Source organism: Oncorhynchus gorbuscha, linkage group LG16, assembly GCF_021184085.1.
Source record: "Oncorhynchus gorbuscha isolate QuinsamMale2020 ecotype Even-year linkage group LG16, OgorEven_v1.0, whole genome shotgun sequence".
Classification (NCBI taxonomy): domain Eukaryota; kingdom Metazoa; phylum Chordata; class Actinopteri; order Salmoniformes; family Salmonidae; genus Oncorhynchus; species Oncorhynchus gorbuscha.
In genome coordinates, this window is record NC_060188.1 from 13,116,148 (window position 1) to 13,130,475 (window position 14,328).

General features: G+C 52.3%; 1 protein-coding gene across 1 annotated transcript in view; it reads left to right on the forward strand.

Moving 5' to 3' along the window:
- LOC123998995 (SH3 and multiple ankyrin repeat domains protein 1-like) overlaps positions 1–13,638 on the forward strand; it is an 87,594-nt gene extending 73,956 nt beyond the window's left edge. The window contains exons 22-29 of the mRNA XM_046304299.1: positions 688–806; positions 1,140–1,248; positions 6,057–6,414; positions 6,557–7,117; positions 7,152–8,373; positions 8,647–9,119; positions 12,743–13,012; positions 13,098–13,638. Of these exons, the coding sequence (XP_046160255.1) occupies positions 688–806; positions 1,140–1,248; positions 6,057–6,414; positions 6,557–7,117; positions 7,152–8,373; positions 8,647–9,119; positions 12,743–13,012; positions 13,098–13,638 (3,653 nt within the window). The remainder of the gene's footprint in view (positions 1–687; positions 807–1,139; positions 1,249–6,056; positions 6,415–6,556; positions 7,118–7,151; positions 8,374–8,646; positions 9,120–12,742; positions 13,013–13,097) is intronic.
- Positions 13,639–14,328: the final 690 nt, after the last annotated feature.

Below are 14,328 nucleotides of genomic sequence, written 5' to 3' on the forward strand. Positions count from 1 at the left end.
TTTCTCCATCTCTCTCTCTCTCTCTCTCCGTCTGTCTCTCTCCGTCTGTCTCTATCCGTCTGTCTCTCTCCGTCTGTCTTTCTCCGTCTGTCTTTCTCCGTCTGTCTCTCTCTGTCTTTCTCCGTATGTCTTTTGCGTCTTTCTCTCTCTCTCTCACTCTCCGTCTCTCTCTCTGTCTCTCTCTCTCTCCGTCTGTCTCTCTCCGTCTCTCTCTCTCTCTCCGTCTGTTTCTCTCTCTCCGTCTGTCTCTCTCTCTTTCTCTTCATCTGTCTCTCCCCCCCCCTCTCTCTCTCTCTCTGTGTCTGTCCGTCTCTCTTCCTCTGTCTCTTTCTCTCTCTGTCTCTCTCGCTCTGTGTCTGTCCGTCTCTCTTCCTCTGTCTCTCTCTCCATCGGTCCGTCTCTCTCTCCGTCTCTCTCTCCGTTTCTCGCTCTCTGTCTCTCTCTCTTTCCATCTCTCTGTCTCCATCTCTCTCTCTCTCTCCGTCTCTCTCGCTCTCTCTCTCTCTGTCTCTCTCACTCTCCGTCTCTCTCTCTCTCTCTGTCTCTCTCTCTCTCCGTCTCTCTCTCTCTCCGTCTCTCTCTCTCTCCGTCTCTCTCTCTCTCCGTCTCTCTCTCTCTCCATCTCACTCTCCGTCTCCGTCTCTCTCCATCTCTTTCCATCTCTCTCTCTTTCTCACTGTCTCTCAGATAAGCTCGATGAGATCCTGGCAGCAGCTCAGCAGACAATCAGCACCAATGAGGGGCAAGGGACGCGGGGTCAGGGGGCAAGGAGAGACAGGAGCCGGGGCTCCTTTTACGCCGATGAGGTGTGTGTCGGCATTGCGTGTGTGCTGGCGTGCGTGTGTGTGCTGGCAGTTTGTCCTGTAGTGTTCCTTTGGTAACACCCACAACTTTAGGAGATGCTACACAATGTCATTCAGTGGGTTAGCTTGATGCAACACCCATACAAATAAGATTGATTTGACTGCCTAAGCTACTATACTACTAGATATGAACTATTTTACAAGTAACTCTTTCATGAATAGTGAATCTATTTTATTCACTTACAGTACCACAGTCTGCAAAGTTTATTCTGTTATATAAGTTCTGTCCTTTCTGAACATTGTCCTCTGCTCCCTCTTCCCTCTCTTGCTGTGCAGCCAAATTACCACCAATCAGAAATGGGGATGACCGGGCTGGGCTATGACCGCGCCCAGTTCACATCAGGCCACGCCCCTCCACACGGTATGCTGCGACAGAAATCCATCGGTGAGGCTGTCTGTCTGGCAGGCACTCTGGCCGGCCTGTCCGTCTGTCTGTCCTCTAGACTCTTAAAGGCCTGTGCTGTAACACTGTCTGCAGCTGTAGCATACCATGTGCTTCTAGTCTGCCTGTTCTGTCTCTGTCCTGGTTCATGCTGTAGTATGCTTCTGCTGTGGAGAATAGCAGTTTATATGTGTTGTACTGTACTAAAATGCTTGTAGGCTGATACACTGTTTGTAGGAGCTGTTCATCACAGAAGCTGGAACTGTGGTTGAATGTGACACAGCTAAAGACGATGGACTTCTCCTGTGACTCGTCAAGTTAAAGGCAGTATACCATCTCACCCTGTTGGCAAATGACAGTTGCTGTACTTTTACCAGTATATACAGAATGATATTGTTGGTCATCATCTCTGCTAGAGGACAGACAGGCTTACAGATGTATGAGAGGACCGCCTGACAATGAGACAGACAGACTTACAGATGAATGAGAGGACCGCCTGACAATTAGACAGACAGACTTACAGATGAATGAGAGGACCGCCTGACAGACAGACTTACAGATGAATGAGAGGACCGCCTGACAATTAGACAGACAGACTTACAGATGAATGAGGGGACCGCCTGACAATTAGACAGACAGGCTTACAGATGAATGAGAGGACCGCCTGACAGACAGACTTACAGATGAATGAGAGGACCGCCTGACAGACAGACTTACAGATGAATGAGAGGACCGCCTGACAGACAGACTTACAGATAAATGAGGGGACCGCCTGACAATTAGACAGACAGACTTACAGATGAATGAGAGGACCGCCTGACAATTAGACAGACAGACTTACAGATGAATGAGGGGACCGCCTGACAGACAGACTTACAGATGAATGAGGGGACCGCCTGACAGACAGACTTACAGATGAATGAGGGGACCGCCTGACAGACAGACTTACAGATGAATGAGGGGACCGCCTGACAATTAGACAGACAGACTTACAGATGAATGAGAGGACCGCCTGACAATTAGACAGACAGACTTACAGATGAATGAGAGGACCGCCTGACAATTAGACAGACAGACTTACAGATGAATGAGAGGACCGCCTGACAGACAGACTTACAGATGAATGAGGGGACCGCCTGACAATTAGACAGACAGACTTACAGATGAATGAGGGGACCGCCTGACAATTAGACAGACAGACTTACAGATGAATGAGAGGACCGCCTGACAATGAGACAGACAGACATACAGATGAATGAGGGGACCGCCTGACAATTAGACAGACAGACTTACAGATGAATGAGAGGACCGCCTGACAATTAGACAGACAGACTTACAGATGAATGAGAGGACCGCCTGACAATTAGACAGACAGACTTACAGATGAATGAGAGGACCGCCTGACAATTAGACAGACAGACTTACAGATGTATGAGAGGACCGCCTGACAATTAGACAGACAGACTTACAGATGAATGAGAGGACCGCCTGACAATTAGACAGACAGACTTACAGATGAATGAGAGGACCGCCTGACAATTAGACAGACAGACTTACAGATGAATGAGGGGACCGCCTGACAATTAGACAGACAGACTTACAGATGAATGAGAGGACCGCCTGACAATTAGACAGACAGACTTACAGATGAATGAGGGGACCGCCTGACAATTAGACAGACAGACTTACAGATGAATGAGGGGACCGCCTGACAGACAGACTTACAGATGAATGAGAGGACCGCCTGACAGACAGACTTACAGATGAATGAGAGGACCGCCTGACAATTAGACAGACAGACTTACAGATGAATGAGAGGACCGCCTGACAATTAGACAGACAGACTTACAGATGAATGAGGGGACCGCCTGACAATTAGACAGACAGACTTACAGATGAATGAGGGGACCGCCTGACAGACAGACTTACAGATGAATGAGGGGACCGCCTGACAATTAGACAGACAGACTTACAGATGAATGAGGGGACCGCCTGACAGACAGACTTACAGATGAATGAGGGGACCGCCTGACAATTAGACAGACAGACTTACAGATGAATGAGGGGACCGCCTGACAGACAGGCTTACAGATGTATGAGAGGACCGCCTGACAATGAGACAGACAGACTTACAGATGAATGAGAGGACCGCCTGACAATTAGACAGACAGACTTACAGATGAATGAGAGGACCGCCTGACAGACAGACTTACAGATGAATGAGAGGACCGCCTGACAATTAGACAGACAGACTTACAGATGAATGAGGGGACCGCCTGACAATTAGACAGACAGGCTTACAGATGAATGAGAGGACCGCCTGACAGACAGACTTACAGATGAATGAGAGGACCGCCTGACAGACAGACTTACAGATGAATGAGAGGACCGCCTGACAGACAGACTTACAGATAAATGAGGGGACCGCCTGACAATTAGACAGACAGACTTACAGATGAATGAGAGGACCGCCTGACAATTAGACAGACAGACTTACAGATGAATGAGGGACCGCCTGACAGACAGACTTACAGATGAATGAGGGGACCGCCTGACAGACAGACTTACAGATGAATGAGGGGACCGCCTGACAGACAGACTTACAGATGAATGAGGGGACCGCCTGACAATTAGACAGACAGACTTACAGATGAATGAGAGGACCGCCTGACAATTAGACAGACAGACTTACAGATGAATGAGAGGACCGCCTGACAATTAGACAGACAGACTTACAGATGAATGAGAGGACCGCCTGACAGACAGACTTACAGATGAATGAGGGGACCGCCTGACAATTAGACAGACAGACTTACAGATGAATGAGGGGACCGCCTGACAATTAGACAGACAGACTTACAGATGAATGAGAGGACCGCCTGACAATGAGACAGACAGACATACAGATGAATGAGGGGACCGCCTGACAATTAGACAGACAGACTTACAGATGAATGAGAGGACCGCCTGACAATTAGACAGACAGACTTACAGATGAATGAGAGGACCGCCTGACAATTAGACAGACAGACTTACAGATGAATGAGAGGACCGCCTGACAATTAGACAGACAGACTTACAGATGTATGAGAGGACCGCCTGACAATTAGACAGACAGACTTACAGATGAATGAGAGGACCGCCTGACAATTAGACAGACAGACTTACAGATGAATGAGAGGACCGCCTGACAATTAGACAGACAGACTTACAGATGAATGAGGGGACCGCCTGACAGACAGACTTACAGATGAATGAGAGGACCGCCTGACAGACAGACTTACAGATGAATGAGAGGACCGCCTGACAATTAGACAGACAGACTTACAGATGAATGAGAGGACCGCCTGACAATTAGACAGACAGACTTACAGATGAATGAGGGGACCGCCTGACAATTAGACAGACAGACTTACAGATGAATGAGGGGACCGCCTGACAGACAGACTTACAGATGAATGAGGGGACCGCCTGACAATTAGACAGACAGACTTACAGATGAATGAGGGGACCGCCTGACAGACAGACTTACAGATGAATGAGGGGACCGCCTGACAATTAGACAGACAGACTTACAGATGAATGAGGGGACCGCCTGACAGACAGACTTACAGATGTATGAGAGGACCGCCTGACAATTAGACAGACAGACTTACAGATGAATGAGAGGACCGCCTGACAATTAGACAGACAGACTTACAGATGAATGAGGGGACCGCCTGACAATTAGACAGACAGACTTACAGATGAATGAGGGGACCGCCTGACAATTAGACAGACAGACTTACAGATGAATGAGGGGACCGCCTGACAATTAGACAGACAGACTTACAGATGAATGAGGGGACCGCCTGACAATTAGACAGACAGACTTACAGATGAATGAGGGGACCGCCTGACAATTAGACAGACAGACTTACAGATGAATGAGGGGACCGCCTGACAATTAGACAGACAGACTTACAGATGAATGAGGGGACCGCCTGACAATTAGACAGACAGACTTACAGATGTATGAGAGGACCGCCTGACAATTAGACAGACAGACTTACAGATGAATGAGGGGACCGCCTGACAATTAGACAGACAGACTTACAGATGAATGAGGGGACCGCCTGACAATTAGACAGACAGACTTACAGATGAATGAGGGGACCGCCTGACAATTAGACAGACAGACTTTCAGATGTATGAGAGGACCGCCTGACAATTAGACAGACAGACTTACAGATGAATGAGGGGACCGCCTGACAATTAGACAGACAGACTTACAGATGTATGAGAGGACCGCCTGACAATTAGACAGACAGACTTACAGATGAATGAGGGGACCGCCTGACAATTAGACAGACAGACTTACAGATGAATGAGGGGACCGCCTGACAATTAGACAGAGACTTACACATGAGTGAGAGGACCACCTGACAATTAGACAGACAGGCAGTTACAGAGACAGACAGACAGCCTCCCACATTAATCATCTGTTCTTTTGTTCAGAAGTATTTTCTCTGTACCATCCCTCTACCCAGTCTCTCTCCCATCTGATCACTCTGCTCTGTGTCTATCCTTCATCCCTATACCTCAGTCTCTCACCCATCTGATCACTCTGCTCTGTGTCTATCCTCCATCCCTATACCCCAGTCTCTCACCCATCTGATCACTCTGCTCTGTGTCTATCCTCCATCCCTATACCCCAGTCTCTCACCCATCTGATCACTCTGCTCTGTGTCTATCCTCCATCATTATACCCCAGTCTCTCTCATCAGTCCTTTTCATCCCTCTCTTGTATCTCTGTCTGTGGTGAACTGCAGGGGTGACTGAAGAGGAGAAGTCCCATCTCAATCCTCCGGCCATGAAGCTTGCCCGAAGTCTCTCGGTTCCCGGCCCAGATGACATCCCCCCGCCCCCCACCACCGCCCCACCAGACCCCCCCTTCTCCTCCGCCCCACCGTTGGGCTGGAGAGGGGGCAAGTCTTCCCAGCAGCCCTCTGTGGCCGTGTCCCAGTCCACCTCCACAGCAGCCCACTACCAGCTCTACTCTCAGTCTGTGCACTTCACCCAAGGGGGCCGCGAAAGGGCAGGGGGGCCCAGTACCGGCGCTGGAGGAGGAGGGGTGGACCACACGCACCAGTACTCTAATGCCCCGCCCGCGCCGCTCAGAGCAGGACTGCCTCTAGGAAAGGGGGCTACCCAGGGAGCCTGTTGGATCCGGAGGGGAGGAGGAGTGGGGGGGGGCAAGGCTGCAGGTCTAAGGAGGGGCTACAGTAACGCCGCCCCACCTTCAGGCAGTGCCACAGTGATGCCCCAGCAGCAGCAGACCACCCAGAGCCAGCCGCAGAGGGCAGACCGCAGTGCGGCTGGGGGGGGCTGGAGAGGGAGTATCTAAAGGAGGGGGTGCGCGGAGAGGGAAGGGCCCTCTGGTAAAGCAGTCCAAGGTGGAGGACCTGCGGGCTGGCCAGGGCACGCTGGGGGGCAAGGCCCCAGTGGAGAAGAGCTCCATCCCCATCCCCACCATCATAGTCAAGGCCCCCTCCATCAGCAGTGGCAGTGGCCGCAGCAGCCAGGGCAGCAGTGTGGAGGCTGAGCCCACCACCCCAGGGGAGACCGACAGAACCCAACCCCCCCACGGACCCCCTTCCACCCCAGCCCCGCAACCCCCTGCTCCTCCCTCCATCCCGGCCCCTCCACCACCCTCCTTCCGAGGCCAGGATAGTGATTTCACCAGCCAGTTTGGGGCGGCCATTGTGGGCGCAGCCCGCCGGGACAGGGAACGCTTCCATGAGGCCCGCAGGAAGAGCGCCTCCATTTTCATGTCTGCCGAGGAGGAGGTGGGGCCAGGGGAAGGGGGAGGAGGAGGAGGAGGGGGGGGCAGGCAGGACACAGACCTCTCAGCAGCAGCAGTTCAGCCCCCAGTCCGGTGGCCCCTCCCCACGCCTCCGGCCCTCCAAGTCCATCGACGAGGGCATGTTTTCTGGGGACACCTTCATCCACCACACCCGCAGCATGCCCCCTGCCTTCGGCCTGCCAGAGTACTCCTCCCCGGCTCCAGACTACCAGCCCAAGTCTGTTCCGGCTGACTTCTACGGGGCGTCAAGCCGGCAGCAGGTCCCCTCTGGCACCACCTTCATCCACCCCCTGACAGGAAAGGTCCTGGACCCCTCGTCCCCCCTGGGTCTGGCCCTGGCTGCCAGGGAGCGGGCCCTGAAGGACGACGGCAGGATGAGGAGGGAGAGAGGGACCGAGCACCAGTTTGTAAGACAGATGTCCAGTGTGGTGACATTCCCTTCCCAGGCCACCTCCCCCACACCGGCTTCCTCAGCCACCCATTCCTCCAGCTCCTCCTACCTGGTCACCTCCTCCTCCCTAGCCGCCACCACCTCCACCAGCCAACCCCCCTCCCCCAGGATCCTCAGGGGTGCAGGCTGGGGCGAGGAGGGGGGAGGAGGGGAGCGGGAGGGTGGCGGGGCCAGAGAGGGGCTGAGGGTGCGCTTCTCTGAGGAAAAAACAGTCCATACGCATCACTACCAGTCCCAGCACTACCAACCCTCCTACAGGGAGGAAAGACAGAGGGAGAGGTCGAGAGAGAGGGAGAGGTCGAGAGAGAGGGAGAGGTCGAGAGAAAGAGAGCGGGACAGAGAGGGGTACATGAGGCAGCAGACAGCACCTACCCAGCAGCCCCATCAGCTGTCGTCCCAGCAGCCTCGCCAGACCTCGTTTCTGAGGATGGAGAGTGAGGCAGGCTACATCCTGTCTCTCACCCCTCCATCTCCCCCCGCTACAGCCGCCCTGTCTCACCCACAGGGGGGAGGGGGTTCCGGGGGCAGTGGCCTCATGGTTCTGCCGCCCCCTGCCCCCTCTGTGGATGTGGATGATGAGTTTGTGTTTGCGGACCCACTGCCCCCTCCGCTGGAGTTTGCCAACAGCTTTGACCGGGGTGGAATGTCAGGTTACACACACCGTGCCATTATCAACAACCTGGCCTCCCGCCAGCAGCAGCCCCCACCACCTCCCCCTCCTCCCCCACCACCCCCTCCAAAAGACATGTTTATCAGTGGGTTCCCGGCCCACACCCCCTACCCTCCCCACAGGCGGGGGACTCTACCACCTCCAGCCTTACCTCCTATGACAGTGAGGTGGCCAACCTGACCCAGTCAGGAAACTCCCCCACTCAGACATCACCCAACCCCCTTCCTCCACCCTCACCCTCCGGCCTCCAGCCCACAGGACCCCCGCCTCCTCCCTCTGTCTCCCCCCACCCCCACCAAGCTCCTTTCACAGACCCTCCCTTGCCATGACCCACTCTCACCACCTCTACAACAGCACGCACACCGGGCGCTCCTCTCCTTCCCATGGGCGTTCCTCCCCCACTCCTCCTCCCAAAGGTCGCTTCTCCCCACGCAGGGTCACTTCTCCCCCACCCAGGGTCGCTCCTCCCCCACCCAGGGTCGCCCCTCCACCATCCATAGGAGCTCGTCCCCCACCCCTCCTCCCCACTCCATTGCAGGTTCCCCATCCTACCGTGGTCCCCCTCCCATCTCCTCCACCGCAGCCTCCTCTGGCCCCTTCCGGGGCTCTGCAGCCCTGACCTCCACTGCTCCCTGTACCACCACCACCACAACCACCACCGCTGTCACCACCACGAGGACCTCAGTCCAGCCCCACCAGGACAGGACACACCCAGCCTCCTCTGGTTCTACAGCGGCCGGCCGCAGGATAGGGGAGCACCACCCTCACCCCACAGCCAAGGCAGGGGAGTCCCAGGAGACGGTGGTGGACTCTGGGATAGAGGAGCTGGACAGCCGCAGCAGCAGTGACCACCACCTGGACAACATCCTGGCCATGAGCGGAGGAGCCAGAGAGAGGCTGGAAGAGAGGCTGGAGAGAGGGAGGGAGGGAGGAGGAGGAGGGGAGGGAGGAGGAGGAGGGGAGGGAGACAGGGCGGGAGGAGCAGACCTCCTGGAGTCGTACATGAGCTACCTGGACGGACAGACGTTTGACATGCACAACGCCACAGCCGCCGGCTCAACCTACCCCAAATCAGGCAGGTTCAGGGAGGGGGGGCGTGCGGCCGAACTACGCAGAGAGACCGGTACCGCCCCGCCCTCCTTCCAGTCACACAGACGGAGGGAGGATGAGGAAGAGGAGGAGGAGGGCGAGGAAGGAGAGGAGGAGGACGATGGAGGACGGGAGGGTTATGGGATGACACAGAATTTGGGGCGTCCCACGTCACCCTACTTTGACCGGCCCCGGACCCCTGAAATGAAGCCTCTGTGGGGGTCAGAGGGTCAGTTAGTAGGGGACCAGGGGACCTACCTGGAGGGTCGGAGGCTGTACCCCCCCATATCCAGCATGAAGGCCAGCATCATCAATGAGCTCAGCAACAAACTGCAGCAGAGAGGGAGCCAGAGATCACTAAGTAGACACAGGTACTCGCTATGATATGTTAGAGGATATTTGGTGAGGTTGTGTGTGTTGATACAGGTAAAATGACTACAGTTATATTATCTTCAGTAGACCATAGATTTCAGTACAAAGGCCGGCATGTTTTACTTGTACATCAGTGGAGGCTGCTGAGGGGAGGATGGCTCATAATAATGTCTGAAATGGAGTCAAACCATGTGTTTGATGTGTTTGATACCATCCCACTGATTCCGCTCCTGCCACTACCACGAGCCCTTCCTCCCCAATTAAGGTCCCACCAACCTCCTGTGTTGTAAACATCAATCACACAGCGATCTCTTGTCCTGGCGGTACTTGTGTATTTTGTGGGAATGGGTGGGTGGGTGGGTGAGTGAGTGTTTTACTATGTAAATTCTTCCCCATTATGTCCCATGCTTTTGTCTCCGTCTGCTTTATGTCTCTCCTCCACCAGAAACAGGTAATTACACTCCTCCTTTCTCACACACTGTCTGTTTGACTGGACATAAAACATGTCCCCTTTCTTCAATTTACTGCCTGTGTTTCAACAGCCAGAGAAAAGAGAAGCACGTTCCTGTCTACTCAGCACAACTTTAATAGCAATTAGCTGCTGTTAACATCCTGAGCCTCATATTGATAGCCTCAATCTAACAATATCCGTCTTCAGGTGTAGGCTACTAGTGAATAGTGGTGGTGAGGTTGGGTAATGTGTTATGAATAGTGGTGGTGAGGTTGGGTAATGTGTTATGAATAGTGGTGGTGAGGTTGGGTAACGTGTTATGAATAGTGGTGGTGAGGTTGGGTAATGTGTTATGAATAGTGGTGGTGAGGTTGGGTAATGTGTTATGAATAGTGGTGGTGAGGTTGGGTAATGTGTTATGAATAGTGGTGGTGAGGTTGGGTAATGTGTTATGTGTTATGAATAGTGGTGGTGAGGTTGGTATGAATAGTGGTGGTGAGGTTGGGTAATGCATTATGAATAGGGTGGTGAGGTTGGGTAATGTGTTATGAATAGTGGTGGTGAGGTTGGGTAATGTGTTATGAATAGTGGTGGTGAGGTTGGGTAATGTGTTATGAATAGTGGTGGTGAGGTTGGGTAATGTGTTATGAATAGTGGTGGTGAGGTTGGGTAATGTGTTATGTGTTATGAATAGTGGTGGTGAGGTTGGGTAATGTGTTATGAATAGTGGTGGTGAGGTTGGGTAATGTGTTATGAATAGTGGTGGTGAGGTTGGTATGAATAGTGGTGGTGAGGTTGGGTAATGTGTTATGAATAGTGGTGGTGAGGTTGGTATGAATAGTGGTGGTGAGGTTGGGTAATGTGTTATTAATAGTGGTGGTGAGGTTGGGTAATGTGTTATGAATAGTGGTGGTGAGGTTGGGTAATGTGTTATGAATAGTGGTGGTGAGGTTGGGTAATGTGTTATGAATAGTGGTGGTGAGGTTGGGTAATGTGTTATGAATAGTGGTGGTGAGGTTGGGTAATGTGTTATGAATAGTGGTGGTGAGGTTGGGTAATGTGTTATGAATAGTGGTGGTGAGGTTGGGTAATGTGTTATGAATAGTGGTGGTGAGGTTGGGTAATGTGTTATGAATAGTGGTGGTGAGGTTGGGTAATGTGTTGTGAATAGTGGTGGTGAGGTTGGTATGAATAGTGGTGGTGAGGTTGGGTAATGTGTTATGAATAGTGGTGGTGAGGTTGGTATGAATAGTGGTGGTGAGGTTGGGTAATGTGTTATTAATAGTGGTGGTGAGGTTGGGTAATGTGTTATGAATAGTGGTGGTGAGGTTGGGTAATGTGTTATGAATAGTGGTGGTGAGGTTGGGTAATGTGTTATGAATAGTGGTGGTGAGGTTGGGTAATGTGTTATGAATAGTGGTGGTGAGGTTGGGTAATGTGTTATGAATAGTGGTGGTGAGGTTGGGTAATGTGTTATGAATAGTGGTGGTGAGGTTGGGTAATGTGTTATGAATAGTGGTGGTGAGGTTGGGTAATGTGTTGTGAATAGTGGTGGTGAGGTTGGGTAATGTGTTATGAATAGTGGTGGTGAGGTTGGGTAATGTGTTATGAATAGTGGTGGTGAGGTTGGGTAATGTGTTATGAATAGTGGTGGTGAGGTTGGGTAATGTGTTATGAATAGTGGTGGTGAGGTTGGGTAATGTGTTGTGAATAGTGGTGGTGAGGTTGGGTAATGTGTTATGAATAGTGGTGGTGAGGTTGGGTAATGTGTTATGAATAGTGGTGGTGAGGTTGGGTAATGTGTTATGAATAGTGGTGGTGAGGTTGGGTAATGTGTTATGAATAGTGGTGGTGAGGTTGGGTAATGTGTTATGAATAGTGGTGGTGAGGTTGGGTAATGTGTTATGAATAGTGGTGGTGAGGTTGGGTAATGTGTTATGTGTTATGAATAGTGGTGGTGAGGTTGGGTAATGTGTTATGAATAGTGGTGGTGAGGTTGGGTAATGTGTTATGTGTTATGAATAGTGGTGGTGAGGTTGGGTAATGTGTTATGAATAGTGGTGGTGAGGTTGGGTAATGTGTTATGAATAGTGGTGGTGAGGTTGGTATGAATAGTGGTGGTGAGGTTGGGTAATGTGTTATGAATAGTGGTGGTGAGGTTGGTATGAATAGTGGTGGTGAGGTTGGGTAATGTGTTATGAATAGTGGTGGTGAGGTTGGGTAATGTGTTATGAATAGTGGTGGTGAGGTTGGGTAATGTGTTATGAATAGTGGTGGTGAGGTTGGGTAATGTGTTATGAATAGTGGTGGTGAGGTTGGGTAATGTGTTATGAATAGTGGTGGTGAGGTTGGGTAATGTGTTGTGAATAGTGGTGGTGAGGTTGGGTAATGTGTTGTGAATAGTGGTGGTGAGGTTGGGTAATGTGTTATGAATAGTGGTGGTGAGGTTGGGTAATGTGTTATGAATAGTGGTGGTGAGGTTGGGTAATGTGTTATGAATAGTGGTGGTGAGGTTGGGTAATGTGTTATGAATAGTGGTGTTGAGGTTGGGTAACGGGTTATGAAGTGCCCCTCTATGTACCGTATGTGTCATTGTCATTCCTTCTTTTCTGTCCCCAGGTTTTCAGAAGACTCCGCCTCGGCCCTGAGCCCCCCCTCAGTTCGTTCCCTGTCCCCCTCCCCTATCCACCACTCCCAGCCCGCCCTGTCCCTGTCCCCCACACCTTCCTCTCAGTACCCCAACTGGAACCGTCCCCCGTCCCCCAGCCCCCTGTGGCTGCCGTACAGCCCCTCCACGCTCCCACTCCCCCTGTCCTCCCCCACCTACTCCCCTTATCCCACCTCCCCTAAACACCGGCCTGTGTATCGCACCAAAGCCCTGGAGTTCCAGTTCATTCCAAGTAGAGAGTCCAGGAAGGCAGAGTCCCACCACCTGCAGCGTAGGAGAGCCCCCAGTCCCCTCATCTCCCCTCAGAGAGGCCCAAACTGGGTCCCCCCGCCCCTCCTCCCTCCCCCTCCTCCCCACCACACCCCTCTACAGCAGCCTCTACGAGCTTCGCGGCTCTATGACCCCGCCCTCACCCGCTAACCACATGGGGGACCCCTACTTCTCCCCCTCCCCTCCTCTCTTCGCCCCCTCTGGTGCCCCTCCTCCCCCAAACGCCTCCCTGTTGGTGTCTCGCTCCCTCTCCCCCACACACTTTTTATCTGGTAGCTCATCCCCTCCCCTGCACCCTCTCCCTGCTCCCCCCTGCCTGAGCTACCCCCACCTCCCTCCTCCATCCCCCTCCAAGCCCTTTGCCTCCAAGCCACTGCCTTATTGGACCAAATACGACGTGGCTGATTGGCTGGGATACCTGAACCTGGGCGAGCACAGGGAGCATTTCCTGGACAACGAGATCGACGGCACTCACCTGCCTTCTCTCACCAAGGAGGACTATCTGGACCTGGGGGTGACGCGTGTCGGACACCGCATGAACATCGACCGTGCTCTGAAGAGAGTGACTGACAGGTAAGGGGAAGAGTGTTGGATGGGTGAGAGGATAAGAGTACAGAGATAGGCCTGTCTTGTAAAATAAACAAAAATAAAACAAATCCTATACCAGGTTGTAAACCTCTGCCTATCCCCCTCTCCTATCTCTGTCCTCTATCTCCTCTGTCACTCTTGTCTCTGTCCTCTCTCTCCTGTCTCTCTCCTGTCTCTTGAATTGAAATCAGGCTCAAAATGAATGAATGTGTTATTCAGATAGTATGGCACTGGGGCAGCTCTTACTCTTTTTAAAGTGTCCATTACTGGCTCAAACAAACAAAAAAGCATGACTTTAATCTCTCTATTCGTTCCCAAGGCTCTCCAGCTCTCCTTTTCCCATTTCTGCTCTGTCACCACGAGGAAGAAGGGATGATGGGAGTCGGAGCTGAGAAGACAAACAGAAAGAGAAAGGAGGGGGGATGGAGTCAGTGAGGGAACAGGAGAGAGAGAGGCCACAACTGCTGCTATCCATGATGGATTCACACAACAAAAGCAGAGGACCTGATTTCACCCAGAGGGAGGACCAATCAGGAAAAGAGAGGGGAAATGAGGGATGGAACAAGGGCGGAACAAGGGCTGACCAATGCCTGGTACTCAGGGCCTGGTAGCTGACTCACACAGATACACTCACATGCACACAAATACAGTAACACACACAAGCACTGACTCTATTGTC